General features: G+C 45.5%; 1 protein-coding gene and 1 pseudogene across 3 annotated transcripts in view; both read right to left on the reverse strand.

Moving 5' to 3' along the window:
* Positions 1–506: 506 nt before the first annotated feature.
* Positions 507–24,685, reverse strand: LOC100998399 (annotated as a pseudogene).
* Positions 24,378–27,132, reverse strand: part of CORO2B (coronin 2B) — a 151,377-nt gene continuing 148,622 nt past the window's right edge. For all 3 annotated transcript variants that reach the window (XM_031668545.1, XM_031668544.1, XM_031668546.1), the window contains exon 12: positions 24,378–26,340. In XM_031668545.1, coding sequence (XP_031524405.1) covers positions 26,209–26,340 — 132 coding nt within the window. In that variant the 3' untranslated portion in view covers positions 24,378–26,208. The remainder of the gene's footprint in view (positions 26,341–27,132) is intronic.

Consider the following 27,132-nt stretch of genomic DNA (forward strand, 5'->3'; position numbering starts at 1 on the left):
GATTCAGCACATTCCACCATAACCATGAAGGGTAAACACAATCCATATTGTGTACAACTAGGAGAGTCCACAGCTTATCTTTTTTGTTATTATATTCATTCATTTCTTTTTTTAACCTTCCTCTTCCTGAAGAGCTTTCTGATCCCCAACATTTTTGGGCACCAGCTTACCACAGCAGTGTTTCTCACTAGAAGCAAACTTTGCTATATCAAAGTGGACCCACTGGAAGCATAGCCCCAACCATTGTTCACAATCTTATGGACAAAATTCACAATTTCTTTCTTTTTTTTTTTTTTTTTTTGAGACGGAGTCTCACTCTGTTGCCCAGGCGGAAGTGCAGTGGCACGCTCTTGGCTCACTGCAAGCTCCGCCTCCCGGGTTCAAGCCATTCTCCTGCCTCAGCCTCCCAAGTAGCTGGGACTACAGGTGCCTGCCACCACGCCTGGCTAATTTTTTGTATTTTTAATAGAGACGGAGTTTCACCGTGTTAGCCAGGATGGTCTCGATCTCCTGACCTCGTGATCCGCCCGCCTCAGCCTCCCAAAGTGCTGGGATTATAGGAGTGAGCCACCACACCTGGCCAAAATTCACAATTTCTGGCACATACACACTAACTGGTTAAAACATCCAGAGAGAGGACGTTCAGAGTTTCCACATATTTGTGGAACTCCCCATCCCAGAACTTGGGCAGTTTGGAGAAAATGAAATTGTCAGTCACCTGACTCCAGAATGTGGAATCCAGCAACTCAGAAAGCAAATCCTTGGCCTCTTCCAACAATCCTTGCACACAGCTGTTGACTTTCTCTCCTGCAAGTCTGCACTACACAGCTTTCTCAAGCGGTTCTGTGTCAAGCTTCATGATGTGCTGAATTCATTATAGCATCTGCTTTTTATCAGGATCTGTGGTCTCATTGAATTTTACTAAAAATGGCTTCAGGGCAGTGTGAACATGCCCCAGGAGCTGTGCCACCTGGGACTTCTTCTCCCTATACTCCTCAACAAGTAGTTCTTATCACCAATGTCCCTAATGTTCTTGCAATAAAGGACATCACATTTGAAGTAATCCTTCAACACTCTTCTCAAGATAACGAAAGAGATGTAGGACCTGGCGTGCCCTGTGGGACATACATCTTAGATGGTTGGCCTGGACCATGTCACCTTTCTCCCATCTTGAGGTACAAATGTGTCCTTGCTCCCAGTGAGGCTGTTGCAAAGGTGAAGCTTACGTGGCTTGGCTGGGCCCAGTAGAAAGGGACCATGGAGGCCGTACTGTCTGGCCTTTATCCTGCTCCCCGGAGGAACCTGCCATGGCTGGGAATCCCAGGCCCACAGCCACAGCAACAGATACTTCCCCTTTTTCTTCTTTTTCAATCTGCTTACCTTTTATTTCTTTTTCTTGATTTATTACACAGGCTAGGACCTCCAGTACAATTCTGAATAGAAGTTGTGAGAATGGCTATCTTTACCCTTGTTCCCAATCTTAGAAGAAAGCATTCATCTTTCACCATTAGGTATGATGAGAGCTGTAGTTGTTTTTAGATGCCTTTTATTTATTTATTTATTTATTTATTTTTGAGACGGAGTCTCGCGCTGTGTCACCCAGGCTGGAGTGCAGTGGCGCGATCTCGGCTCACTGCAAGCTCCGCCTCCCAGGCTCAGGCCATTCTCCTGCCTCAGCCTCCTGAGTAGCTGTGTTTTTATTTTTTTATTTTTTTAATTTTTTAAATTTTTTTTAGATGCCTTTTATCGGGGTGAGGGAGTTCCCTTCTATTCCTAGTGTGATAAGAGTTTTAAATGTGAATGAGGTTGAATTGTTAATATATATTATGGGGAGATATTTTGTTTGCTTGTTTGAGACAGGGTCTTGCTCTGTCACTCAGGTTGCAGTGCAATGGTGCCTTCACAGTTCACTGCAGCTTTGATCCCTGGGGCTTATGCAATCCTCCCACCTCAGCCTCTTGAATAGTTGGGACCACAGCACACACAACTACACCTGGCTGATTTATTTTTTTCAGTAGAGATGAGGCCTCCCTTTATTGCCCAGGCTGGTCACAAACTCCTGAGTTCAAGCAATCCTCCTGCCTGAAGTGCTGGGATTACAGTTATGAGCCACCTCGCCTGGTTGAGTGTTGAGTTGTGTCACATACTTTTCTGGGTTTTTTTTTTTGTTCTTTTTGGTTTTTGTTTTTTGTTTTTTTAGACAGAGTCTTGCTCTATCGCCCAGGCTGGAGTGCAGTGGTATGATCTCAGCTCACTGCAACCTATACCTCCCAGGTTCAAGCAATTCTTCTGCCTCAGCTTTCTGAGTAGCTGGGATTACAGGCACATGCCACCACGCCCAGCTAATTTTTTGTATTTTTAGTAAAGACGGGGTTTCACCATGTTGGCCAGGCTGGTCTTGAACTCCTGACCTGGTAAATTGCCCACCTCGGCCTCCCAAAGTGCTGGTGTTACAGGCGTGAGCCACTGCACCCAGCCTGTTGTTGTTGTTTTTCCTTTTTTTTTTTTTTTTTTAGACAGATCTTCATTCTGTTGCCTGCCCAGGCTGAAGCACAGTGGCATAGTCTCGGTTCAGTGAAGCTTCTGCCTCCCAGGTTCGTGTGATTCTCCTGCATCAGCCTCCTGAGTAGCTAAGATTACAGGTACACCACCACACCCAGCTATTTTTTTTTTTTTTTTTGTACTTTTAGTAGAGATGGGGTTTCGCCATGTTGGCCAGGCTGGTCTCAAACTCCTGACCTCAAGTGATCCACCTGCCTTGGCCTTCCAAAGTGCTGGGATTACAGGCGTGAGCCACGAGGCCAGCCTCACATGCTTTTTCTATATCTGTTGAGATACTTATATGGGTTTTATCATCTGTTTTATCAAATTACCCTTGAATTCCTGGAATAAAGCCCACTTGATCATGACGTATTATCCTTTTTATATATTACTGAATTCAATTTTTTAAAATTTTGTCTAGAATTTTTTTCCATCTATGTCCATGAAGTATATTAGTATGTAATTTTATTTTCTTGTAATGCCTTTGTTTAGTTTAAGTATCAGGGTACTACTAGACTTAGAAAATGTCTTGAGAAGTGTTACTTTTTCTTCAATTTAAAGAAAGTTTATAGATTTTTTTTTTCTTAAATGTTTTCTAGAATTCACCAGTGAAGCCAAATGTTCTGGTGTGTTCTTTGAGGAAAGATTTTTAAATTACAAATTTAATGTTTCAAGTAAATATGGGACTGTTTTAATTTCTTCTACAGTAAGAATTGTACTCTGTGTCTTTCAAGGAATTTGTCCATTTCATCTAAGTTTTAGAATATGTGGGCATAAGTTGTTTATAGTAGTCCCTTATTATCCTTCTCACAGCTGAAGTATCAGTGGTAATGTCCCCTTTTTAATTTCCCTTTCATTGTTAATTTGAGTCTTCTTTTTTTCTTGACCAGTTGAGCTAGTTTATCAACTTTGTTCATCTTTTCAAAGATCCAGTTTTAAGGCCAGGTGCGGTGGCTCATGCCTGTAATCCCAGCACTTTGGGAGGCTGAGGCAGACAGATCACCTGAGGTCAGGAGTTTCAGACCAGCCTGGCCAACACGGGGGAACTCCGTCTCTACTAAAAATACAAAAATTAGCTGGGTGTGGTGGGACATGCCTGTAACCCCAGTTACTTGGGAGACTGAGGCAAGAGAATCACTTGAACCTAGGAGGTAGAGGTTGCAGTGAACCAAGATCGTGTCACTGCACTCCAGCCTGGGTGACAGAGCAAGACTCTTTCTCAAAAAAAAAAAAAAAAAAAAAATTTAGCTGGGCACGATGGCTCATACCTGTAATCCCAGCACTTTGGGAGGCTGAGATGGAAGGATCACTTGAGGCCAGGAGTTCAAGACCAGCCTGGGCAACATAAGTGAGACCCTGTTTCCATAACAACAAAAAATACTTAGCCAGGTGGATGGCATGTGCTTGAATTCCCAGCTACTGAGGGGATGGGGGGATGCGGTGGGAGAATCACTTGAGCCAGGGAGTTTGAGGCTGCAGGGAGCCATGGTCAGGCCACTGCACTCCAGCCTGGGCAACAAAGCAAGACCCTGTCTCAAAAAAAAAAAAAAAAAAAGGAAGGCCAGGCTGCGGTGGCTCACGCCTGTAATCCCAGCACTCTGGGGAGGCCAGTGGGTGGATCACGAGGTCAGGAGAGAGATTGAGACCATCCTGGCTAACACGGTGAAACTCGATCTCTCTACTAAAAATACAAAAAAAAAAAAAAAAAAAAGTTATTCTGGGCTTGGTGGTGGGCACCTGTAGTCCCAGCTACCTGAGGGAGGAGCTGAGGCAGGAGAATGGCATAAACCCGGAGGTGGAGCTGGCAGTGAGCAGAGATTGTGCCACTGCCTGCACTCAGCAGGCGAAGAGTCGGTCATCCGTCTCGAAGATCAGACGATGAGTTGATTGACGTTCTCCTGTCATCTTTGTTGTTGTTATTTTATTTATTTATTTAATAAATTTCATTGTCATTTCATTGTCATTCCATTGTCATTGCATTTATCATTGCATTGTCATTCATTATCGGCTATTCTCATTCGACTATCATTTCATTATCATTCATCTCATTCATTCCTCGGCCTATTCATCATTCCATTCTCATTCGGCTATCGGCTATTATCATTCATTCTCATTACATTGTCATTCGTGTCGTACCATTTATCATTCATTCATCATTAATTTAATAAATTCATTCATCATTCCATTATCATTCCATTATCGATGCATTCTTCATTCATTATCATTCATTCTCATTCATTATCATTCGATATATTCATTCATTCATTATCGTCATTCTCATTCATTCATCATTCATTTAATCATTATTCATTTATTCATTCTATTTCTTCATTTTTATATTTTATTTCATTTATTTATTTTATTATTTATTTGTTCAATTATTTGTGTTTGTCTGTTATTCTTCTTCTTCTTGTTCTAAGCCCACAGAGTTTGTCTCTATTACCCAGGCCAGAAGTGCAGTGGCACCAGTCTCTTCTGGGCTCAAGCCATCCTCCCACCTTAGCCTCCCAAGTAGCTGGGACTACAGGTACGCACGGCATGACTGGCTAATTTTTGTATTCTTTGTAGAGGCAGGGAATTTGCCGTGTTGCCCAGGCTGGTCTCAAACTCCTGGGCTCAAGCAATCTGCCCGCCTTGGCCTCTCGAAGTGCTAGGATTACAGGCGAGAGCCACTGCACTTGCCCTCTTTGTCCATTTTCTATTTCATTAATTCTACTCTTTATGATTTCCTTCCCATTTACTTTGGGTGTATTTTGCTCTTTTTTTCTAGTTTCTTCATATAGAGGCTTAGAACACTGCTTTTAGGCACTTCTTATCCAAAGTAACCAATTAAAGCTATATATTACTCTCTAATTTATTAGCACCGTTTTAGATGTGTCTTATAAATTTTTGCTTATTGTGTTTTTATTTTCATTCAGTAATAAATATTTTCTATTTTTCAGTGCAATTTCTTTCTTTCTTTTCTTTTCTTTCTTTCTTTCTTTTCTTTCTTTTTTCTTTTTGAGACAGAGTCTCACTCTGTCACCAAGCCTGGAGTAGTGATGCCATGCTGGCTTACTGCAACCTCCTCCTCCCAGATTCAAGCGATTCTCCTGCCTCAGTCTCCTGAGTAGCTGGGATTATAGCCATGTACCACCACACCAGCTAAATTTTGTATTTTTAGTAGAGATGGAGTTTCCCTATGTTGATCAGGCTGGCCTCGAACTCTTGACCTCAGGTGATCCACCTACCTTGGCCTTGCAAAGTGGTGGGATTACAGGCGTGAGCCACCATGCTCAGCCATCAGTGCAATTTCTTCTTTAACTCTTGGGTTACATGGAATTATACTGTTTCATTTCTCAATATTTAGGGATTATCTAGATATTTTTCTTTTTCCTCTTTAATTAATTAATTATTTTTCCAAGACAGGGTCTTACTCTGTCGCCCAGGCTGAGTGCAGTGGTACGATCTCAGCTCACTGCAACCTCCGCCTCCCAGGTTTAAGTAATTCTCCTACCTCCGCCTCCCGAGTAGCTGAGATTACAGGCATGTGCCACCACACCCGGATAATTTTTGTATTCTTAGTAGTGATGGGGTTTCACCATGTTGGCCAGGCTGGTCTCAAACTTTTTACCTTGTTATCTGTCCCGCTCGGCCTCCCTAAGTGCTGGGATTACATTACAGGTGTGAGCCACTGTACCTGGCCCTCCTCTTTAATTTAATTCTGTCATGCTCAGAGAATATATTTTGTATAATTTCATTCCTTACAAGTTTATTGAGATTGTATATGGCTTAGAATATGGTCTATATTTGTAAATGTTCTATGTACCCTTGAACAAGATATGTATTCTGCCAGTGCTGGGTATCATGTTTTGTAACTGTATATCAGGTTAAGTTATTTAATAGTATTATTTAAATATTTTATATACTTATTGGTTTTCTATCTCCTTGTTCTGTCAATTAGTAAGAGATAAGTGTTGAAATCTACAACTGAAATTGTAGATTTGTCTATTTTGTCTTTCAGTCTGTCAGTTCTTTTTTCATGTACTTTGAAGCTCTATTACTTGGTGTATGCATATTTAGTTATGTCTTCTTGACATAAACTTCTCATCATAAAATGTCAGTCTTTATTTCTACTTATAATCCTTTCTCCTGAAGTTCACTTTGCACAAATCGATACATCCATTTCAACTTTTTTCATGATTAGTGTTTGCTTCATATATATTATATTTTTTCTATTCTTTTACTCTTAACCTACCTATGCATTATATTTAGGGCTTATTTAGGTAGACTTTTTATATAGTCAGACATCTCTGCCTTTTAATTGGAGAGTTTGGGCCATTTTTATTTAATGTAACTATAAATATGGTTGTATTTAAATACACCAGCTTGTTATTTGTTTTCTATTTGTCCCTACTGTTCTTTGTCCATTTTTCCTTGTTTTTTCTTTTTTACTTCTTTTTTAATTCATAAAATACTTTAATGATTTTATTTTATCCCTACTTTTGGCTTATTAGCTCTATCTGTATTTTACTTTTGAATGATTGCTCTAAAGTCTACCATGTACATCTTTAAATTATCACAGTCTAACTCCAAATAATGGTATAAAACTTCACATAGGCCAGGTGTAGTGGCTCACACCTGTAATTCCACACTTTGGGAGGCCGAGGCAGGCGAATCACTTGAGGTTAGGATTTTGAGAACAGCCTGGTCAACATGGGGAAACCCCATCTCTACTAAAAATACAAAAACTAGCTGGGTGTGGTGGTGCATGCCTGTAATCCCAGCTACTTGGGAGGCTGAGACATGAGAATCACTTGAACCTGGAAGGTGGAAGTTGCAGTGAGCCGAGATTGTGCCACTGCACTCCAGCCTAGGCAACAGAGTGAGACTCTGTCTCAGAAAAAACAAAACAAAACAAAACAACAAAACAAACAAACAAAAAAAACACACAAAGAAACAACTTCACATAGTTAACAAGAACCATGAAGGTTCTGAGGTAATATTCTACTTGCAAGCATACAAATTAGCCTGCCACAATTTTATGCTAGTAGAAGATTCAAGATGTTTTTGTCTGCCTCTACTGATGGTATAAAAAGTAAAGAAAAAAAAAAAAGACTCTGAACTTGCGCATCCTGGGTCAAAGACAAAGAACCTTATAACTCATACCACAGTCAGTAGTCAGTGGATGCTATACATACAGTGAATTTGCATTCCAGTCAATGAACCCTGGGCTTAGGAAACCCCAGTGTTTTATAAGGGTCTGCAAACATATCTTCTGAAGCTTTGCCCTTGAGGGACAAATGCAAGTGGCTTTATTATTTTCCTCGGAATGTTGTTCTTCACAGTGTTTTTACATTTCTCAACCAGTTCCTCTGTTTGAAAGTTGTGTGTATGTGTAAACACATACTCTCAGCGGACGAAACTGAAGTGTAATACCTCTGGTGGGCTAAGGTCACATTTCTCAGGCTCCTTGTGAAGAATTTAGGACATAGCTGATAGATGCCAGCCACACCAAACTGGCCTCTGTGGTAGGCCTGAGACCATTTGCTTCATTTCTCTGTTCTGCTGTTTGCTGCTATAAGGCCTTGGCTACACTGTGAATATTCCCTAGACCTTGATTTTCCTAGAAGTTAGCTGGGCATAATAAATAATGCTTGTATTTTCTCGGCATCTTTTCATCACTTGAAATTTTTAAGAAGTTTTTGTACTTATTGAAGGGCTCTTTTAGACTTATTTAGACAGATTTTCTTTGATCCTGTGTCTCTCTTGTGTGCACATAAAAAACAAATATAAGCAAAATAAATTGGTTATGGCTCTCCTAAGACTTCTCCACAATTAGAGTCTGGTTCTTCTGAATCACGATGGCTCAGCATCGTTGATGTCTGTGTTTTTTTGACACAAGATTGTATACTCAGTGTTAGCAAGAGGTTGAAGAGGCAGCATTTCTTTTTTTTTTTTTTTTTGAGACTGAGGCTTGCTCTGTTACCCAGGCTGGAGTGCAGTGGCATGATTTGGCTTCCTGCAACCTCTGCCTCCCAGGTTCAAGCAATTCTCCCACCTCAGCCTACCGAGTAGCTGGGATTACAGGCGTGTGCCACCATGTCTAGCTAAATTTTTATTTTATTTTATTTTATTTTTATTTTTGGTGGAGATGGGGTTTTACCATGTTGGCCAGGCTGTTCTCGAACTCCTGACCTCAAGTGATCTGCTCACCTCAACCTCCCAAAGTGCTGGGATTGCATACATGAGCCACTGTGCCTGGCCAGCATTTCTTAATAGGACACTTCATATTTTGCCTTTGGAATTTTCTCCCTAACGAGTAACACTGATTTTGCAAGTGCAAGCAATAAAAGTGTCTCAGAACTGCTGCATGGTTGAATGATTTGAAGATGTTAAAGTGGGAAAAATCAGGGTTTTTGAATTGGAAAATATAGTATGGAGTGTATTTTTCCTCATGTGATGTGATGATCAATAAATAACCTGCCTTCTGTTTCTTCATAGTCCTTTGTGATATAGGTCCTTTTATCATCTCTTTATTTTTGGGGTTTGAAACTAAATCTCAGAAAGCTAAAGAAACCTGTGCAAGCCGCTGGAGGAAGGGTTAGTACCCAGCTGTGTCTGACTCAAAGCCATCCCCTTTATATTTCCCTTCCTAAGCCTCCATTCGGACTTTTTTTTTTTTTTTTGAGATGGAGTTTCACTCTTGTTGCCCAAGCTGGAGTGCAATGTGCAATGGCGCAATCTCGGCTCACTGCAGCCTCCGCTTCCTGGGTTCAAGCGATTTTCTCACCTCAGCCTCCTGAGTACTAGGATTACAGGCACCCACTACCATGCCCAACTAATTTTTGTAGTTTTAATACAGACGGGGTTTCACCATGTTGGCCAGGCTGATCTTGAACTCCTGACCTCAGATGATCCTCCTGCCTCGGCCTCCCAAAGTGCTGGGATTACAGGCGTGAGTCACCGCAACTAGCCATTTCTGACTCTTTAAAACTTTTTATTTTGCCCTTGGGGATTAGTAGGCCTTGGGCACTCCGTTTCTCCAAGCCATACCAGCTTGGGTAACAGAATATAATTACATCGTAAAGAGCATGAATAAAACAGTGTTTCTCTGACTCAGTCTCTTCCATGGAATTGCAGGAATCTTAGAGCCTCTCAACTCCCTCTCAACCAGCTTAGGGAATCCCCAAGGGATCTCACATGTGATTCCCAATTAGTCCACCTGACCCTTCCTCAGTCAGTTTCTGTCCCTCGCTTGTCCTGTGGGCCTAAAGCCAGCGGTCACATATTCCCTGGGGAGGGCTTTCATCCTGTGCCCTCACAGGATCGAAACCGTCTCCACACATGAGGGGCTCTCCTGCTGCTCCTCACCCTCAGGGCTGGGTCCTTGGAACAGCCTTGTAGGGTGTATTTCTCTTCTGAGAGAAGCTTTTCTGACCTTTATGAAAAATGATTCTCCCTCCTTTAGTCTTTCTGTCTCTGGCCTAGCCCCCCACCCCCACTCCAAACCCTCCAGACATGCTTAGATATACAGCAATTTATAGCTGAGGTAGCTTAGGACTAAGCTCTTGGTCAAGGGACCCCCCAAAGACAGACCTTGTCTCCCTGTATTAGTTTTATTTTGTTATTTAAAAAAAAAAAAAATTAGAGATAGGGATCTCACCACGTTGCCCAGGCTGGTCTCAAACTCCTGGGCTCAAGCAATCCTCCTGCCTCAGCTTCCCAAAGTGTTGGTATCCCAGGCGTGAGCCACCATGCCCAGCCACTGTATTAGTTTTCTATTGCTATAGTAACAAGTCACCACAAATGTAGTTTCGTAAAACAACACCTAGTTATTATCTAACAGCTCTGTGGGTCAGCAGTCTAGGGAAGCTAGGCTGGGTTTTCTGTTTAGGGTTCTCATAAGGCTGAAACCAAGGTGTCAGCAAGACTAGGCTCTTATCTGCAGGTTCTAGGGGAGAATCTACTTCCAAGCTCATTCGGGTTGGTAGAACTCAGTTTCTTGCAATTGTAGGACTGAGGATCCTGTTTCCTCCCTGGTGGTTACTTGGGGGTATCTTTACTCCTAGAGGCTGTCTTCATTCTTTCTCACGCTTTTCATGTCCCCACCCATCCCAGCAACAGTGAGTTGAGTACCCCTCATGCTCTGAATCTCTGGTTTCCTCCTCTTCCTCCTCCCTCCTCCTCCTCCTCCTCCTCCCCTCCCTCCCTCCTCCTCCTCCTCCTCCCTCCTCCCTCCTCCTCCTCCTCCTTCTTCTTCTTCTTCTTCTTCTTCTTCTTCTTCTTCTTCTTCTTCTTCTTCCTCCTCCTTCTCCTCCTCCTCCTCCCTTTCTTCTTCTTCTTTTTTTTTTTTTCTCTTGTTGAGATGGAGTCTCACTCTGTTACCCAGGCTGGAGTGCAGTGGCACTATCTTAGCTCACTGCAACCTCCACCTCCTGGGTTCAGGCGATTCTCCTGCCTCAATCCTCAGCCTCCTGAGTAGCTGAAACTACAGGCATGAGCCACCAGGCCTGGCTAATTTTTGTATTTTTGGTAGAGACAGAGTTTTGCCATGTTGGGCAGGCTGGTCTTGAACTCCTGGCCTCAAGTGATCCACCTACCTTGGCCTCCCATGGGGAACTTGGGGGGTCCTGCTGTCTGACACCAGGAATTAAAGTGGAGAGTTAAAATTCCGGAGAATTTAATTTTGAAATTTTTTTTTTTTTTTTTTGAGACAGAGTCTCACTCTGTCAGCCAGGCTGGAGTGCAGTGGCGCGATCTCAACTCACTGCAACCTGTACCTCCCAGGTTCAAGCGATTCTCCTGCCTCAGCCTCCCAAGTAGCTGAGATTACAGGCATGCACCACCACACCTGGCTAATTTTTGAATTTTTAGTAGAGGTGGGGTTTTACCATGTTGGCCAGGCTGGTCTCGAACTCCTGACCTCAGGTGATCTGCCCACTTTGGACTCCCAAAGTGCTGGGATTACAAATGTGAACCACTGCGCCCAACCCTGAAAATATACTTTACTCAGAAATTGATAGAGGAAAGTATCTCCCTTGTGGGAGGTAAATGCCTTCAAGTCTTCCGCTCTTGCAGGTGGTAGTAGGTGGTAGTCTTCAGAGCGTGGTTCTCTTCGGTGTGAGGAAGGCTTTGGGTGCTGCGTGCTGGTGCTGGGGAAGAGGGACAAGATGACACATAAGCCTGGGCAGGATGAGTGTGCTTAGGTCCAGGAAGCTGGGTTGACAGATGCAGGCTTTTCTCAGGTGGGCTCTCAGCCAGTGCTTTGGGAAATCTTAGAGACAGAGGCAGTGTGGCTGAAAATAAATCCACGCACATCTGGTCAGGTCTATTTTGTGTGGGGGTCTATCACATTCAGGACCTCACCAAACCTCAGAGAAACCCTTCTAGGTGGGTTATAGAGGCTTCATTTTACAGATGAGGAAACTCAGGCTCAGAAATTGAATTATATGTTCAAAGTTACACACTGAGGCACAGAGGCAGGACTGGAGCCTGCTCTTCTGTCTCGTAGTTCAATGCTCTTTCTGTTTTTGTAGTTGCCTCCTGGGTTGGAGGTAGGAAGCCATGGTTTGTCCCTGATGTATTAGGTGATGGTGGAAGCTCCTCTACTTGTTATTCAAGTCCTAGCCTACCTCTTTCCTCAGTCTATACTAATCTCTTGTTTCTTCTGAATTCCTACAACATTCATTTATTCATTCATTCTGAACTCAATACATACTTAGTGAGTGCCTATGACCTACTAGGCACTGTGCCAGATGCTGGATACAATGGTGAACAAGACAGACATGGTCCATCTCTCAATGGCTTACAGAACTGCCTTCACGCTTGGGGAAGACAGACAATTATATCAGTAACAATGGTGAAGTGCGATGAGTGTTGGGATGGGGAAATTGAGGATGCTATGGGATTACCAGGGTGTAGGTTCTGACTGTTCTAGTGATGTAAAGGATGTTTCTTCAGAGGTGGCATTGAACCTGAGCCCTGAAAGATGAGTCGAAATTTACCAGACCAAGAGAGCAGGCAGGTGATCCATGCAGAAGGAATGCGCTATACGAAGACTAGGAGGCAAGACAGTCCCTGGACACAGCTCAGGAAATCAGAAAAACAAACCAAAACAAAAAGGTCTGTCTGGGATGTTTTTTGACACCAACCAATTCCCCGACACCAGCTGGGTACCCAGCAATTCAATTCAATTCTGACGCTACCTACCCAGAATTAGTGTGGACCCCACAGCTTCAGGGCTCAGTTGCACAAGACTGCGCCCACTTCAGACTCCAGTCCCAAATCTCAGACCACCTGTACTTCTGACCAACTGGCTGTAAATCAGGGGTTCTCATGAACCCCTCCTCAGGTTTGTTAATTTGCTAGAATGGCTTGCAGAACTCAGATAGGCACTTTACTTACAGTTAAGTTTTTATTATAAAGGATATCCTAAAGTATACAAATGAACAGCCAGATGAAAAGGTACATAGGCCAGGTCTGCGAGGGTCCTGAGTGCAGGAGCTTCTGGCCCTGGGTAGTTGGGGTGCATTCACCAACTCAGAAGCTCTCAGAAGCTTCCCGTTCAAAAGTTGTATAGAGGCCAGGCGAGGTGGTTCACACCTGTAATCCCAGCACTTTGCGAGGCCGAGGCAGGCAGATCACTTGAGGTTGGGAGTTCAAGACCAGCCTGGCCAACATGGCAAAATGTTGTCTCTACTAAAAATACAAAAATTAGCTGGGCATGATGGCGGGCGCCCATAATCCCAGCTACTCGGAAGGCTGAGGCGTTAGAAACTCTTGAGCCTGGGAGGTGGAGGTAGCAGTGAGCTGAGATTGTGCCACTGTACTCCAGCCTGGATGACAGAGCTAGACTTCATCTCAAAAAAATAAAAAGGTGTATAGAGCAGTGGCTCATGCTTGTAATCCCAGCACTTTATGAGGTCAAGATGGGAGGTTCACTTGAGGCAAGGAGTTCAAGACCAACCTGGGCAACACAGTGAGACCCTGTCTCCATACAAAAATAAAAGTAGGCCGGGCGCAGTGGCTCACGCCTATAATCCCAAAACTTTGGGAGGCCGAGATGGGCAGATTACCTAAGACTGGGAGTTCGAGACCAGCCTGACCAACATGGAGAAAACCCATCTCTACTAAAAATACAAAAAATTAGCTGGGTGTGGTGGCGCATGTCTGTAATCCCAGCTACTTGGGAGGCGGAGGCAGGAGATTCACTTGAGGTGAAGGTTGTGGTGAGCTGAGATCATGCCATTGCACTCCAGCCTGGGCACCAAGAGCGAAACTCCATCACAAAAATAAATAAATAAATAAATAAATAAATAAATAAATAAATGTAAAAATATTAACCTAGTGTAGTGGCACATACTTGTAGTTCCAGGTACTCAGGAGGCTGAGGTGGGAGGATCTCTTGAGTCCCAGGGTTTAACGAGGCTGAGTGAGCTATGATCATGCCACTGCACTGCAGCCTGGGTGACAGAGTGAGACCCTGTCTTTAAAATAAAATTAAGGCTGGGCGTGGTGGCTCACATCTGTAATCCCAGCACTTTGGGAGGCCCAGGCACACAGTTCACTTAAGGTCAAGAGTTCAAGACCAGCCTGGCCAACATAGTGAAACCCCATCTCTAGTAAAAATTCAAAAATTAGCTGGGTGTGGTGGCACGTGCCTGTAGTCCCAGCTACTACAGAAGCTGATGCAGGAGAATTGCTTGAACCCAGGAGGCGGGGGTTGCAGTGAGCCAAGATCATGCCACTGCACTCCAGCCTGGGCGACAGAGTGATACTCTGTCTCAAAATAAATAAATAAATAAAATAAAAATAGTATCAAAAGTTTTATAGAGCTCTATCTCCAGGCCCCCCTTCTCCACTTTGAGGTCAGTGGATGGCGCTGAAAGTTTCCATTCTCTTTTTTTTTCTTGTATGTTATTCCAATGAAAAGTTTCTATCCTCTTTTATAGGGTGGCACTCTGTTGCCAGGCTGGATGATCACAGCTCACTGCAGCCTTGACCTCCTGGGCTCAAGCGATCTTCCCATCTCTCAGCCTCCCGAGTAGCTAGGACTACAGGGTGTGCACCAGCACACCCGAATAATTTTTTTTTTTTTGAGACAGAGTCTCGATCTGCCGCCCAGGCTGGAGTGCAGTGGTGCGATCTTGGCTCACTGCAAGCTCTGCCTCCTGGGTTCATGACATTCTCCTGCCTCAGCCTCCCGAGTAGCTGGGACTACAGGCGCCTACCACCATACCTGGCTAATTTTTTGTGTTTTTAGTAGAGACAGAGTTTCACCATGTTAGCCAGTATGGTCTTGATCTCCTGACCTTGTGATCTGCCCGCTTCAGCCTCCCAAAGTGCCGGGATTACAGGCATGAGCCACTGCACCCGGCCTAATTTTTGTATTCTTTTGCAGAAATGGGTTTTTACCATGTTGCACAGATTGATCTCGAACCCCTGGGCTCAAGTGATATGTCCACCTCAGCCTCCCAAAGTGTTAGGATTACAGGTGTGAGCCACTGCGCCCAGCCAAGTTTCCATCCTCTAATTACTTGGTCTTTCTGGTGCCAGTCCCATCTTGAGTCTCTACCCTAACTCACCTCATTAGCATAAACTCAGGTATGATGGAAAGGGGCTCCTAATAAATTACAAAAGATATTCCTATCTTTCAGGAAATTCCCAGCTTTTTAAGAGCTCTGTGCCAAGAACCCAAAACAAAGGCCAAGTATTTATTTTATTATTACCACAGTCTATAAGGAACAGAGAGTTTCAGGCAGCAAATGGCAAGAGATGAGGTCTCAGAGATTAGAGGACCAGGCCAAAAAAGAAAGAAGTTAAAAAAATCTCAAAAAAAAAAAAAAAGAATTTCTACTTTCCATTAGGGCAATGGGGAACCACCAAGGGTTTAAGTAGGGGAGTGACTGTGATTTGATTTGCATATCATAACAATTACTTTTGTGTCCTTGTGATGAAAGGGGCTAGGTGCGGTGGCTCATGTCTGTAATCCCAACATTCTGGGAGGCCGAAGCAGATGGATCATTTGAGGTCAGGAGTTTGAGACCAGCCTGGCCAACACGGTGAAACCCTGTCTCTACTAAAAATACAAAATTTAGCCAGGTGTGGTGGTAGGCGTCTGTAATCCCAGCTACATGGGAGACTGAGGCAGGAGAATTGCTTGAACTGGGGAGACAGAGGTTGCAGTGAGCCAGGATCGCGCCATTGCACTCTAGCCTGGGCAACAAAGTGAGGTCTCAAAAAAAAAAAAAAAAAAAAAAAAAGAACTAATTAAAGGGACAAAGCTGGAAGCTGTTGTGGTAATCTGGGTGGAGACAATGAGGGCCTTGGAGATGATCATGAAGATGGAAAGAAGTGGGTGGGGCTGTGAGAAGGTAGAACTGGTCTACCTTTGATTTTGGATGCCCTGTGATCTCTATCATTCTTCCAGCAATGAATTGTGCTGTACCTTAAGACGTTTGTTTTTATATTTGTTTCTACTTCTTCAATGCTGTTGTCTTTTCATGCAATTCTATCTTGTCTCTCCAGCATTCCTTGAGATCAGAGATTGACTCTCACGCCCAATCCACATTTAATTGTTTGATTATTTGGACCTCAGCTTCCTCATTGCTAACTTGGGGAATCCATGCCTTTCCTGCTTTGTAGGGTTATTTTGAAGATCCAGCATCTGATCAGATAAGGTGGGAAAGAAGCTTTAAATAGCATGCAGATGCAATTGATTATTATCATCAAGAAATTACCTGTTTGCATTAGGTAAGCACTACCCAGAGTGTAGTCTGATCAGAATGCAGTCAGAAAAGAGAAGTAAGAAGTTGAGGTACCCTCTCGTCTGGTTGATTATTAAGTTATGACTGAAGTTCAATCAATAATAGCCAAATAATATTGACTTTAGCCAGAGAGAAACCTGGAGAAATGTTCACCCTCATAATAGACAAAAATTGAAAGCCAGTGGTTTCAGGTATCTACTGGTGTAATTCTAGCACCTCAACTCTACATGAGATTGGTTTGAACCCCATCCCACAATCTAGGGGAAACCCCATGCCTTCTGCAAGATTTCTGTGAATTCCCTGGGCTTAGGTTCCTCAGCGTCATCTCTGGCTCTAAATTTCCTTATTTGCTGTCTTGTGGCCAAACCTCTGTCCCAGAATTGCCCCAAAAGTTGAACATAGCCCTTTCTTTATTGATGCCTACCTACCCTGCTTCTACAGGGCAGCTTGTGTCATAGACATTTATTGGAGATTTGGGGAATGGATTACATTGGAGAGGAGAGTTGGATTGCAAAACTGCATTCCAGAAAATTTAAAATATAAACTTATATCTCTCTAAGAGCTTCCCCAGTTTCCCACCTATTAGGGCTTTAGTTTCTAACCACATTGCTTAGCTTTCTTTTTCCCTCCCTCCTTTGTTCTTCCTTATCCCCAGATTCCTGTTCATTTCTTACGCAGAGCTATTTGGCGACCTTTGTTTTTTTTCTTCCCAGCTCATGTCTTCAGGGCCTCACCTTTTACCCCCAAGGGGCCTATCAAGGTATTTCCCCAAACAAAGACACTTCCTTCCCTAAAAGGAACTCTGAGACCAGCTGATAAAATAATAACTTCTCTTCTTTTCTACTGCAATGACAAGGTTGCCAAACTGTGCCTGTTCTTTGGGAACTCCAGCATTAACTGGGCCTTCTGGACAATGGGAAAAGTAACCAGTCAGCAATCCTTGTGACTTAGGATGCACCCAAGATCTCATTGAATTTAATGCTTGCAAGTTTGGGAGGAAGGCTGGGAAGTTATGATTAACCCATTTTATGATGGGCAAAAGTGGGGTTTAGAAATAGTTTAGCAACAACTGAATAAATGAGCTTCTGAGCAAGAACTTGAACCCAAATCTGAGCTCATTCAATTTTCTCTTTCTTGGGAGTCTTTATGAAAATGGAAAATGGCCCTTGCTTGTTAGTCAAGTCAGCTGTTTTGACAATGAACTTGGTGCCCTGGTGCAGAAGGTCAAAAGAGACATGAGCAATGTGGCAGATAAGTTGTACTAAGTGCTGGGAGGAAAAGATAAGCTGTCAGTAGAAGCTTTTCTGTGTTGAGACAGAAATGTTGTCTCCGCAAGATAACCATCTTGAGGCTGTTAGGCAGGGCTCTGGCTAAGGAGGAATCCAGCAGGACTGCTTTGGGAGCCACTTCTTAAGGCTCCTCTGTCATGCCTTTCCCTCATGCCTTTCCCTGTCCCCTTCCCTACACCCTTTCCTCCTTTAAGGCCTAGTTCCCACGGCCTCTGGGAAGCCATCCCTGGCAGCCACACCTGGGTTAAATCCTCTGTCCTGGAAATCCTGTAGGCAATTTGTCTCTACTTTGCACCATTAGCAAGTTCTAGACCAGTGGCTTTCAAAGTTTGTTGATTGTAACCCATAGTGAGAAACATATTTTATTTTGCATCTCTGTATGTATAATACACCACTTTCTCTTTCTCTTACATACACACACACACACACACACACACACACACACAGAGAGAGAGAGAAATATTGTGTGTGCACTATTAAAAAATGTTTCAAATTTCATCCAGTCATTCTGATGCTTTAAAACCTCCTGAGGTTTTCCATTGTATAAAAAGTACATTCCAAGTAAATAGCCTGAGTATAAGGCCCTTTGCTGACTGTTCTACTCGCCAGCCTTCTCGTTGGCTTCAGAAACTCAAAGCCCTTTGGGATTCTCCCCACATGCCAGCTGCCTCCTTTCTCTCACTTCGCACATGCTGTTCCTCTGACTGCGGTGCCGTTATCCCTCTTCGAAGTGGTTAGAAAACTGCTTTCACTTTAGGGACTCAGATGACCTGTCACCACAAGGTCTGTCCTCTGTCTTCTGCATTTTGATTGCTCTGATCTAGTACTCATCACACTGAATTGTAATTACTCATTTACAGGTCTGCATCCTTCTGTAAACCAAGTCCTCAGGTCCAGTGATTTGTATATCTCAGTTGGTTTTATATCACTGGCACCTACTGTAGTGTCATTGTCCAGCAGATGTTCATTGAAAATTAGCAAAAGGACACTTTTTCTCCAGTTCCATATTATCATTGATTAAAATTCTTCCATTCCATATGGTCTTAATAGCTCTGGCCCTTTATATATACGTGTGTGGTGCAGGGAGTGGGAGAGGTTGATTTTGGAAGTAGTCACAGTTGATTCTACAGTTCCTGGTGTACCTCCTCCCACTCAGCCAGTAGTTTTCATTGCTAAAGGGAGGATCAGGATTCTGATAGCTGGAATACACAAATAAATAAACAGTCAGTGCCCAGCTTTTGAGTTTTTAAATAGATTTGCAAAAATTCATGGCTGCGACAGTGAAGTCTTAAAAGCCAAGGCTTTTGTTTATTTTTATCTAATTTTTTTTGAGACAGTGTCTTGGTCCTGCTGTGTCACTTAGGCTGGAGTGCAATCACGGTTCACTGCAGCCTCCACCTCCTGGGCTCAAGGGATCCTCCTGCCTCAGCCTTCTGAGTCGTTGGGACAACAGGCATGTACCAGCACACTTGGCAAATTTTTTACATTTTTGTAAATATGGGGGTCTTGCTATGTTGCCCAGGCTAGTTTCAATCTCCTGGGCTTAAGCAATCCTCCTGACTCGGCCTCCCACTGTTGGGATTACAGGTGTGAGCCACCATGCCTGGCCAAGGCTTTTGATTTGAAGAGAAGAAAGGGCACAATGCCAGAGAAAGCAGGTCATAAGGTTTATGCCACAAGTGGTAGATTCGGAAGAAAATGGGTGAAGAGACAGTGTACCTCACCTTATGCAAGTTTAGGGATTGGGGCCACCTGGGGTGGAGTGGGAGGAGATCAGTGGGTGGAACCAGATCAGGAGGGATCAGGTAGGCAGGGCAGAGTCAGCAACAAGAGGATCAGGGAAAGGCTGAGCATCTGCTGCCACAGTGGCCTGTGCTGGGATCCCTATGAGGCATGCCTCGCATTGTGGGGCTGTTTGGTGGTGGCTGGGCCTTCTGGTCAGGACCCTACCTGTCAAGTGTCCAACGGAAGTGACACCTGGCCAGCCCTGTCTGCTCACCCCATCCAGCTACCCTCCACAGGGACAGTGGTGATGTGGGAGGAAAAGCCCTGGCATTCCTGGTGAACTGAACAGAATAAGCCTGAGACTTCATCCCGAGGGACACAGTCGTGGCAAATCCTTAACCTTTACATACTTTTAAAATGTCTTTAAAATTAAAGAATACCTTCCTGTCTTATCCTGTTACCCTGAGATAATCGCTGCTAATTATCTCAGTCCCTCCAGACATTTCTCTCTGCATCGAATATGAATTTTAATTATAAATCAGACTGGAACCTCTCTGCGACCAAGAACTAACATCTTATTCTAGCACCCAGGACAATACTCGATGCAGAAAAGGCATTTGATAAATATTTGATAAAATAATTTTGAATGAAAACTGTCTCAAAATTCCAGTAGGCAAAGAAAAATAAGCTGTTTTCATTATTTCATTATTATGAATGACTTTCAGACAGCCCTGTGAATTTCAGGCCGGTGGGGGATACGCTAGAATCGGAGACGGCTGGTGGGTGGGGGATTTAGAATCACTTGGATCACACTGCTAAGAAGCTCTAGGGCCTGCCAGGTCTTTCAGTGATTAAAAAATCCCAACAAGCTATATCTCTTTTCTTTCTTCCTCTCTCCTTCCTTTCTTCCTTCCTTCCAATAAAGATAAGGTCTCACGATGTTGACCAGGCTGGTCTGGAACTCCTGGCCTCAAGCAATCCTCCCACCTTGGCTTCCCAAAGTGCTGGGATTACTGGGATTGTAGGCATGAGCCACTTCGCCCTGCACCCAACATGCTTTCTAAGACCAGCCCTTCCTTTCTCAGGTAGCCAAAGGAACATTTGTTAAGCAAGCTGTGGCCAGCATTGCTGTTGTTGGTTTACAAGGGGATTATAGAACACGGTCCCTATCTTTGGGGAGTGCCCCATTAGACAGCAGGGGGTGGGTCATCTCTGTCCCAGTTCTGATTCCATTTCTGAGAGTTCTCCTAACCTGTCCTCTTCTTCCTCCCTCTTCCCTGTTGCCTCCCTGTCCCCTCCTCCCACCCACCCCTTGGATCAAGGTCAGTTTCTTATCTCAGCAAGCTCTCTTAAGTCTGCCATAACTACTGTCCCAGGCTGGGCCACTCCTATCTCCTATCTGGACAACCCACCAGCCCCCACCGTTTCCCGGCTTGTGTTGCCCTCCAATCCCTTCCACTGAAGCAGCCAGAGGGAGGTGTCCACTCCTGATTCAAGCCCTTCCTTAGCTCCGCATGGTCTGGGGTGGAGTCCAGCCTTCCAGGGCAAAAATTCAGGGCTTCCCAGGTCTGGCCCTGGCCTCTTCCTCTGTGTCCTGGGCTGCTCCCATGCCTGGGAAGCAGAGACCCTGGACGACTGGTCCTGTTTGTCTCATCAGGAGCTTCCTGGAGGCTGTGTGGGCTGGAGCAGTAAGCCCCAGGTTGGGCTGGGCTGTGCTTGGCTGAGCTGCAGAGGTCTGGCCTGGACACCTGCTGCCCCCACCCCTGGTTTTTTGCCCCCCATTCACTTTCCAGCTCTTCCTTCTACCACCCCCTCAGCCCAAGCCTCATCAAACGCAGACTCTCCAGGCAGAAAGGGACCCTCCCTGTCACTGTTCCTGTAGGGAAACTGCTCAAGGTCACAGAGCAGGTCAGAGGCTGCCTGGGTGGGGTGAGAACACCCAGACCAAGCCTCTTTCCTGTGCTTCAGGGAAGACCAGGCAGGGTCTCCACAGTCCCAGAGGGAGGAAGGTGAGGTGCGTGCCCTCCTCTGGCTGCGCCTTGGAAACAGTTGGTCTCTGGGCTGCCCTCCTTCAAGCCTCCCTTCTCCACTTGGGGTGCTTTGATTCCTGGCTGTTCTGTGCGCCTGCTTTGCCATGAGGCCTCAGTGCCTATGGTTGGATCATTAATTCTGGAGTGAGTGGGAGGTGCAAAAGGGACCCAGTTTAGAAAAAATGGGCTTGATAGAAAGGCCATAATCTGCCACCTGCTGGTTGGATTCAAGTTTCTACAAACTCCTGGTCTTTGAATCTTGCTGTCATCACTGTGACCTTGAAATCCAAGATCTCTGCTCAGTGTCCCTACCTCCCTCCTCTCACTCAAGACCCACCGTCTTTCGTTGTTCCCATGTCCCCTTCGCTGGATCCATTCTCCCGATTCACACCTGCATCCCAATCCCAGGGGGATTTGCACATGGAGATGGTTCTGGCAAGGGCAATGCTTAACCCAAAGAAACTGTGTGCTAATGGGGGGATTCTGGGCAGCATGACAAGCCAGATGCAAGGGAGGGGCTCTGGGACAGGAGCTTGCTAGAACTCCTCTCACCCGATCTCTAGACACTCACCTTCTTTCTCTGAGTAAGACTGACCCATTTGTGCTTGTTACTGAATTAAAATTCCAAGGAAAGACAGGCTGCAGGTTGTTCCCAAATAGGAAACACACATACACAGAGAATGAGGAGCCTCTGCCAACATCCCAGGCAGGCCTCTTCCCCTCCCTGCACCATAGCCCTACAGTCCCTGTGCAGGCTGACCAGGGTGAGGAGAAGGATCTGGTAATGTTTCCTGTGGCCAAGGTAAGTGCCTCTGCTCCAGGCAGCCCCCATCACGGCTTCCAAGCAGGAAGGCTGGGGGGCGGGGGCCTGGAGGTGGGAGTGTTTTCAACATGAAGTCATTTCCCACAGTGAAGAAGCAGCCACGTTCTGCACGGTCCACTGGCAGTCTGGGATGTTTGCCCAGCACCAGGAGAGAGTCTAAAAATGCCCAAGCCCATCTTGGGATCTCAGGAGGCTGGCTGGAAGACAACCCAGGAGTCGTCCAATCCCAGAACAAACTGCCCACTCCACACTGAACCCAGCCTAGGGTGAAGCTCTTCCCAGCCTCCAAGGGCTCCAGGTCCTGCTGGATGATATGATGTCTATACATAGATCACTGACTGGAGCCCCTCAAGAGCAGGGCTTGTTCTTTCTCATGTCATGGTTCCCAGCACCTGGTCCTAAATAGATGCAGCTACTTGGTATGTGTTAAACTGAGTTGAAAATTCGATTAGGTGTCAGGGGTGGGATAAACAGTTGTAGGCACGCGCAGGAGGATACTCTTGCTGATGGTAAAGGCATTAGGGACATCTCCATAGAAGAGAAGGGTTTGAAGTTTAGCCTAAGATATCCTTACTTGGAGAACAGAAGGGAGCAGACACCTGGTAGGGAGCATGGCAGTGAGGATAGGTTCAAAGAGCCATGAACGGCACTCTCCTACATGACTATGATAATTAAAGCAATGTGTTGGACTAGGCAGTGTAATTGGCAATGTGTAACTGGCAGAGGGGCCAGTGTAACAGACTAGGCATGGAATATATAACATATGAAGAAATTAAGGATACACAGCCAGCCAATGGGGAATTGATGAGTTAATCAACAAATGCAGTTGGGAAAATGGGCTAGTAGGGAGACAGAAAGCAAGTTCGAGCCCGACCTTAGACAGTGTACCATAATAAATAATGACAAACAGCTGCCCCGTTGGGCTCAGAATTGGAGATTAGGTGGGACAGAGGTACATATGAGACAGATCACCTTATCTATTTACCTGTTCCCTGAGCCCCAGCAAAAGTGATTTTCTGCACCCAAGTCCTGTAGGAAGCCATTCTTTGCTTCTCTTTTCCCAATAAATTTCTTTTTTATTTTATTTATTTATTTTTTATCACTCGTGCTAGACAATGGGTGGTCTTGGGGATTTGTCCCATCCTCTCAACTGCTGGTGTAATGGAAACCTAGGATGACATACCAGGAAGGGACCCTAGAAATTGTCCCATTGCCTCATTTTATAGATGGAGAAAATGGGGCCCAGGGAGAAAAAAAAGCCTTATTCAATGTTGCACAACTAGTTGAGGGCAGGGCCAGGCCTGGACCACCCCTTCCCTGTGATCCTGCCCACTGTTGCTCTGCAGCCCTTTATCCTTTCCTCCTCACCCCTTTTCTAAGGCCCTCACTGCTTTCCTCTGGCTCTTCTGAGTTTCCTGTGGTGTCCACACTGCCGGGTGTCTGTTCACTTTGCAGCCTGACAACTCTTATTTAAGACAAAGTTGGACTACTGAGAGAGTGAGGATGTCTAGCATCCTTGGTCTCAGAATGCGCCCTGGCCACCCTCCCAGAACAGACTCTGCCCAGCTCTGAGTCTGGCTGGGGACTGGGAACACAGACCTTCTCTGGCTCTGGCTCAGAAGATCCAGTCCCTGTGTATTTCCCCCACTACACTGGCTGAGTGACCTTGAACATGTCACCACTTTGGGCCTGACTGCTTTTCTTGAAAACAGGAATAATCGGACCTACCATTTAGAACTTCTATGAAGATCAAATGAGTCAAGTGCGTGGAATCCTGCCTGATAAACTGCAAGACACCATTCCAGTGTAGAGTGTTGGTCTCACCCAGACCCCAACACGGGGCAGCATCTATTGAATAGTGGTAGAACAGTGGTTCTTAATCGGGAGGTGATTCTGACACTCCAGGGGATCTTGGGCAACATCTGGGGACATTTTTGGTTGTCTCAATTGGATGGGAGTTGCTATGGCATCTGATTGGTGAAGGCCAGGGATACTGCTAAATATCTTACAATGTATAGGGCAGCGCCCACAGCAAAGAATTATTCGCCCCAAATGTCAATATTGCTGAGACAAATGAAAGTGTGAAATTATATCTGTAGGTACAGACGTGGGTTGTCATTCCAGAAAGGCAAAGGAGCTGTGGGTGGGGAGCTGACCATCAAGGTACCATGGTGACCAAGAACAGGAACCACCGGGGTTAAATGAGATGGCTATGCCCAGGTTTGATAAGTTGAAAACATTTTATTTCAATTCTATCCTTGGGAGGCAGCATAAATAATCACAGAAGACCACAAAGGTCATTGGGGAAGAAAAAAAAAGCTCCAGAAATGTAGGGAGGAGGAGATGAGTGCTGACACTGTCTAGCTGTGGGGTACGGGGTGAGGAGGCCCTACCATAGCTGGCTGGGAGGATGGAGGTTCTTAGAGGAAAGGCCCAGCTCACCTGGAGGGGCTTGGGTAGCCCTGGCCTCTGTGGATGGGATTTTCCGTAGGGCGGCCACGGGAAAAGCAGGTATGGAGTATAATGCATCTAGTAGATCCTAGCTAATGAAAGAAAAGAGTGGACACCCATTTCTCGATTTCCAGATCTCACCCCAAACTGTGACTCTTCTGAGAACAGTGTTTATAAACTCTTTGTGGGTAGTGGGAAATGAAAGGACGAAAAAAGAAGGAATAAAAGAACATGTGTACAAGATCAAATGAAATGTGACATCTCAGAGCTGCGTGACCTTGGGCCACTTCTCTCGGTTTCCTCATCTGCAGAAGGGAGTAGATGTGAGGCTCAATGAGATCCTATGTGTCAAAGGACTGCAGAAACTTTAAAGTGCTATACGGATGCGAGTGGCTGTGGTCATTCTACGTGCATAAGGCTGAAAGTGGCTGAGATAGTGGTGCTGAGACACACGCAGAGCATCCCTAGAAGCCATCAGACCCTGGTCTGCCTTCCCCAGGGCCAAGCTCCACCCTTCTCAGCCTCAGCTTCCAGGAGGATGAGGCCTCATCTCAGATGGAGTCCCCTGGGGAGGGTGGTGGTGACAACCGAGGGTGGGGACCTGAAGGATCTAGGGGCACAGCGTGAGGGGCCTCAACTGGGCAGTGTGGCACATCGGCACTACTGGTGCTGGGTAGACGGTAGCAGTGGCTTCCAGTTCTCATTCTCTGCAGAGACTTGGGCACTGGTGAAGCCCACAATGGGATTGGCATCTTGATGCAGTGGGAAAGGCCCTGGCCTTGGGGTCTGAACACCCAGGGTCCTGGTTGTGGGTCCATTGTTGACCTGCTGGGTGACTTCATAAGTCACTTCCCCATTGCAACCCTCAGTTCTGTCATTTGTCAAATGGGGACACTAATCCCTACCCTGCCTGGCTCACAAATTGAATGGGAAAAGGGTGTGCAAGAGCTTTGAAGAGAATCATGGGGAAGGCAAAGGGTCATTATGGCCTTGGAGAGCAATCCTCTGAATTCCCTGAAGACAAGAGGGTGGGAAGGGAAGAGACAGAAAGAAGCCGGGCCGCTCGCTGCCCTCGTCGGGTGAGGCAGGCTTCTGGGGCTGCTGGGGGAAGAGGGGGTGGGACGAAAGAGGGATCACTGCAGCCTGCAGTCCAGCACTTACGCTGTGGTACCTTCAGTGATGCTGAGAGCTCCAGGTGGGAGTGCTGAGATGTCCTGGCAGCCCCCTTCACAGGGGAGAAGTCCAAGTTCTAAGTCTAGCTGAGATCCCGCTTCCCCCTTTGCTTCTTGGTCCACTGAGATAGAGTCCACGTCAACCCCAGAGAGTCTGTGGTCTTCACCCAACTGAGGGGAAGCCTGGGTCCTGGGGTGGCAGGGAAAGGGGCTGCCGGCGGGGGTCTCCAGGAGAAGCTGGGGACTTTTATTAGCATGAGGTCAGGAGGTCAGAGGTTGGCTTCCAGTTCTCAAGGTGGTAGGCGGGGGTCCTCAGGCTGGCCCCCTCTCCTGTCCTGGCTCTGTCTCTGGGGTCACTGGTAAGGGAGAAGTTAAGGGACGAGTAGAAACGACGGAGAGATCGGCTTAGAAAACCGCCCAGCTGCGGAGCTAACAGTTCTTGGGGCTGTTGCGCAAGTTTTTCAGTTCCAGCTGGAGCTGCCGAATGCGGATGTCCTTCTGGGACAGCTCTTCTTTCAACCGTCGAATCTCATCCTGCTGCCGGAAGAACATTCGAAGGAGCTGGGGTGGAGGAAGAAAGGGGGCCAAGGAGGGCCCAGGAGAGAGCAGGTGAGACAAGGATTTCCCAGGTGAGTCTTCCAGTTGCCTGCCGCCCGTGCCCTCACATTCCCCCAGGCCTCCCACTGCTTGATCCACTTATTCTCCCCAGCCACTCATCACCACTGCACCTCTCCCATCTCTAGCTCAGTCCACAGCTCTTACTTTCCCGTGTGAGGCAGGAAACAAACAAAACCTGCGTCATTAACTGATTCAGGATCACTGAAAAAGGAGTGACCAAACAGTCGTTTTCCAAATATCCCAAGCTTGTCCCTTTCTGGGTCCTAACCTAATGCTTTTCTTTACCATTGTATTAATAGATGTATTGATTATTACATCTATAATAATATATAATAATAGATGTACAATAATACATAATCATAGATGTATAATAACACATAATAATAGATGTATAATGATACATAATAATAGATGTATAATAATACATAATAATAGATGTATTATATGTATTACATTATTATTGATAATTTACATATTTATTTACTTTTGAGACAAAGTCTCGCTTTGTCGTCCAGGCTATAGTGCGGTGGCGTGATTTTGGCTCACTGCAACCTCCATCTCCTGGGTTCAAACAATTCTCCTGCCTCAGCCTCCCGAGTAGCTGGGATTACAGGCATGCACCACCATGCCTGGCTAATTTTTGTATTTTTAGTACAGACAGGGTTTCACCATGTTGGCCAGGCTGGTCTCAAACTCCTGACCTCAGGTGATCCGCCCACCTCAGTCTCCCAAAGT

The sequence above is a fragment of the Papio anubis genome, chromosome 7, assembly GCF_008728515.1.
Source record: "Papio anubis isolate 15944 chromosome 7, Panubis1.0, whole genome shotgun sequence".
Taxonomy (NCBI): Eukaryota; Metazoa; Chordata; class Mammalia; order Primates; family Cercopithecidae; genus Papio; species Papio anubis.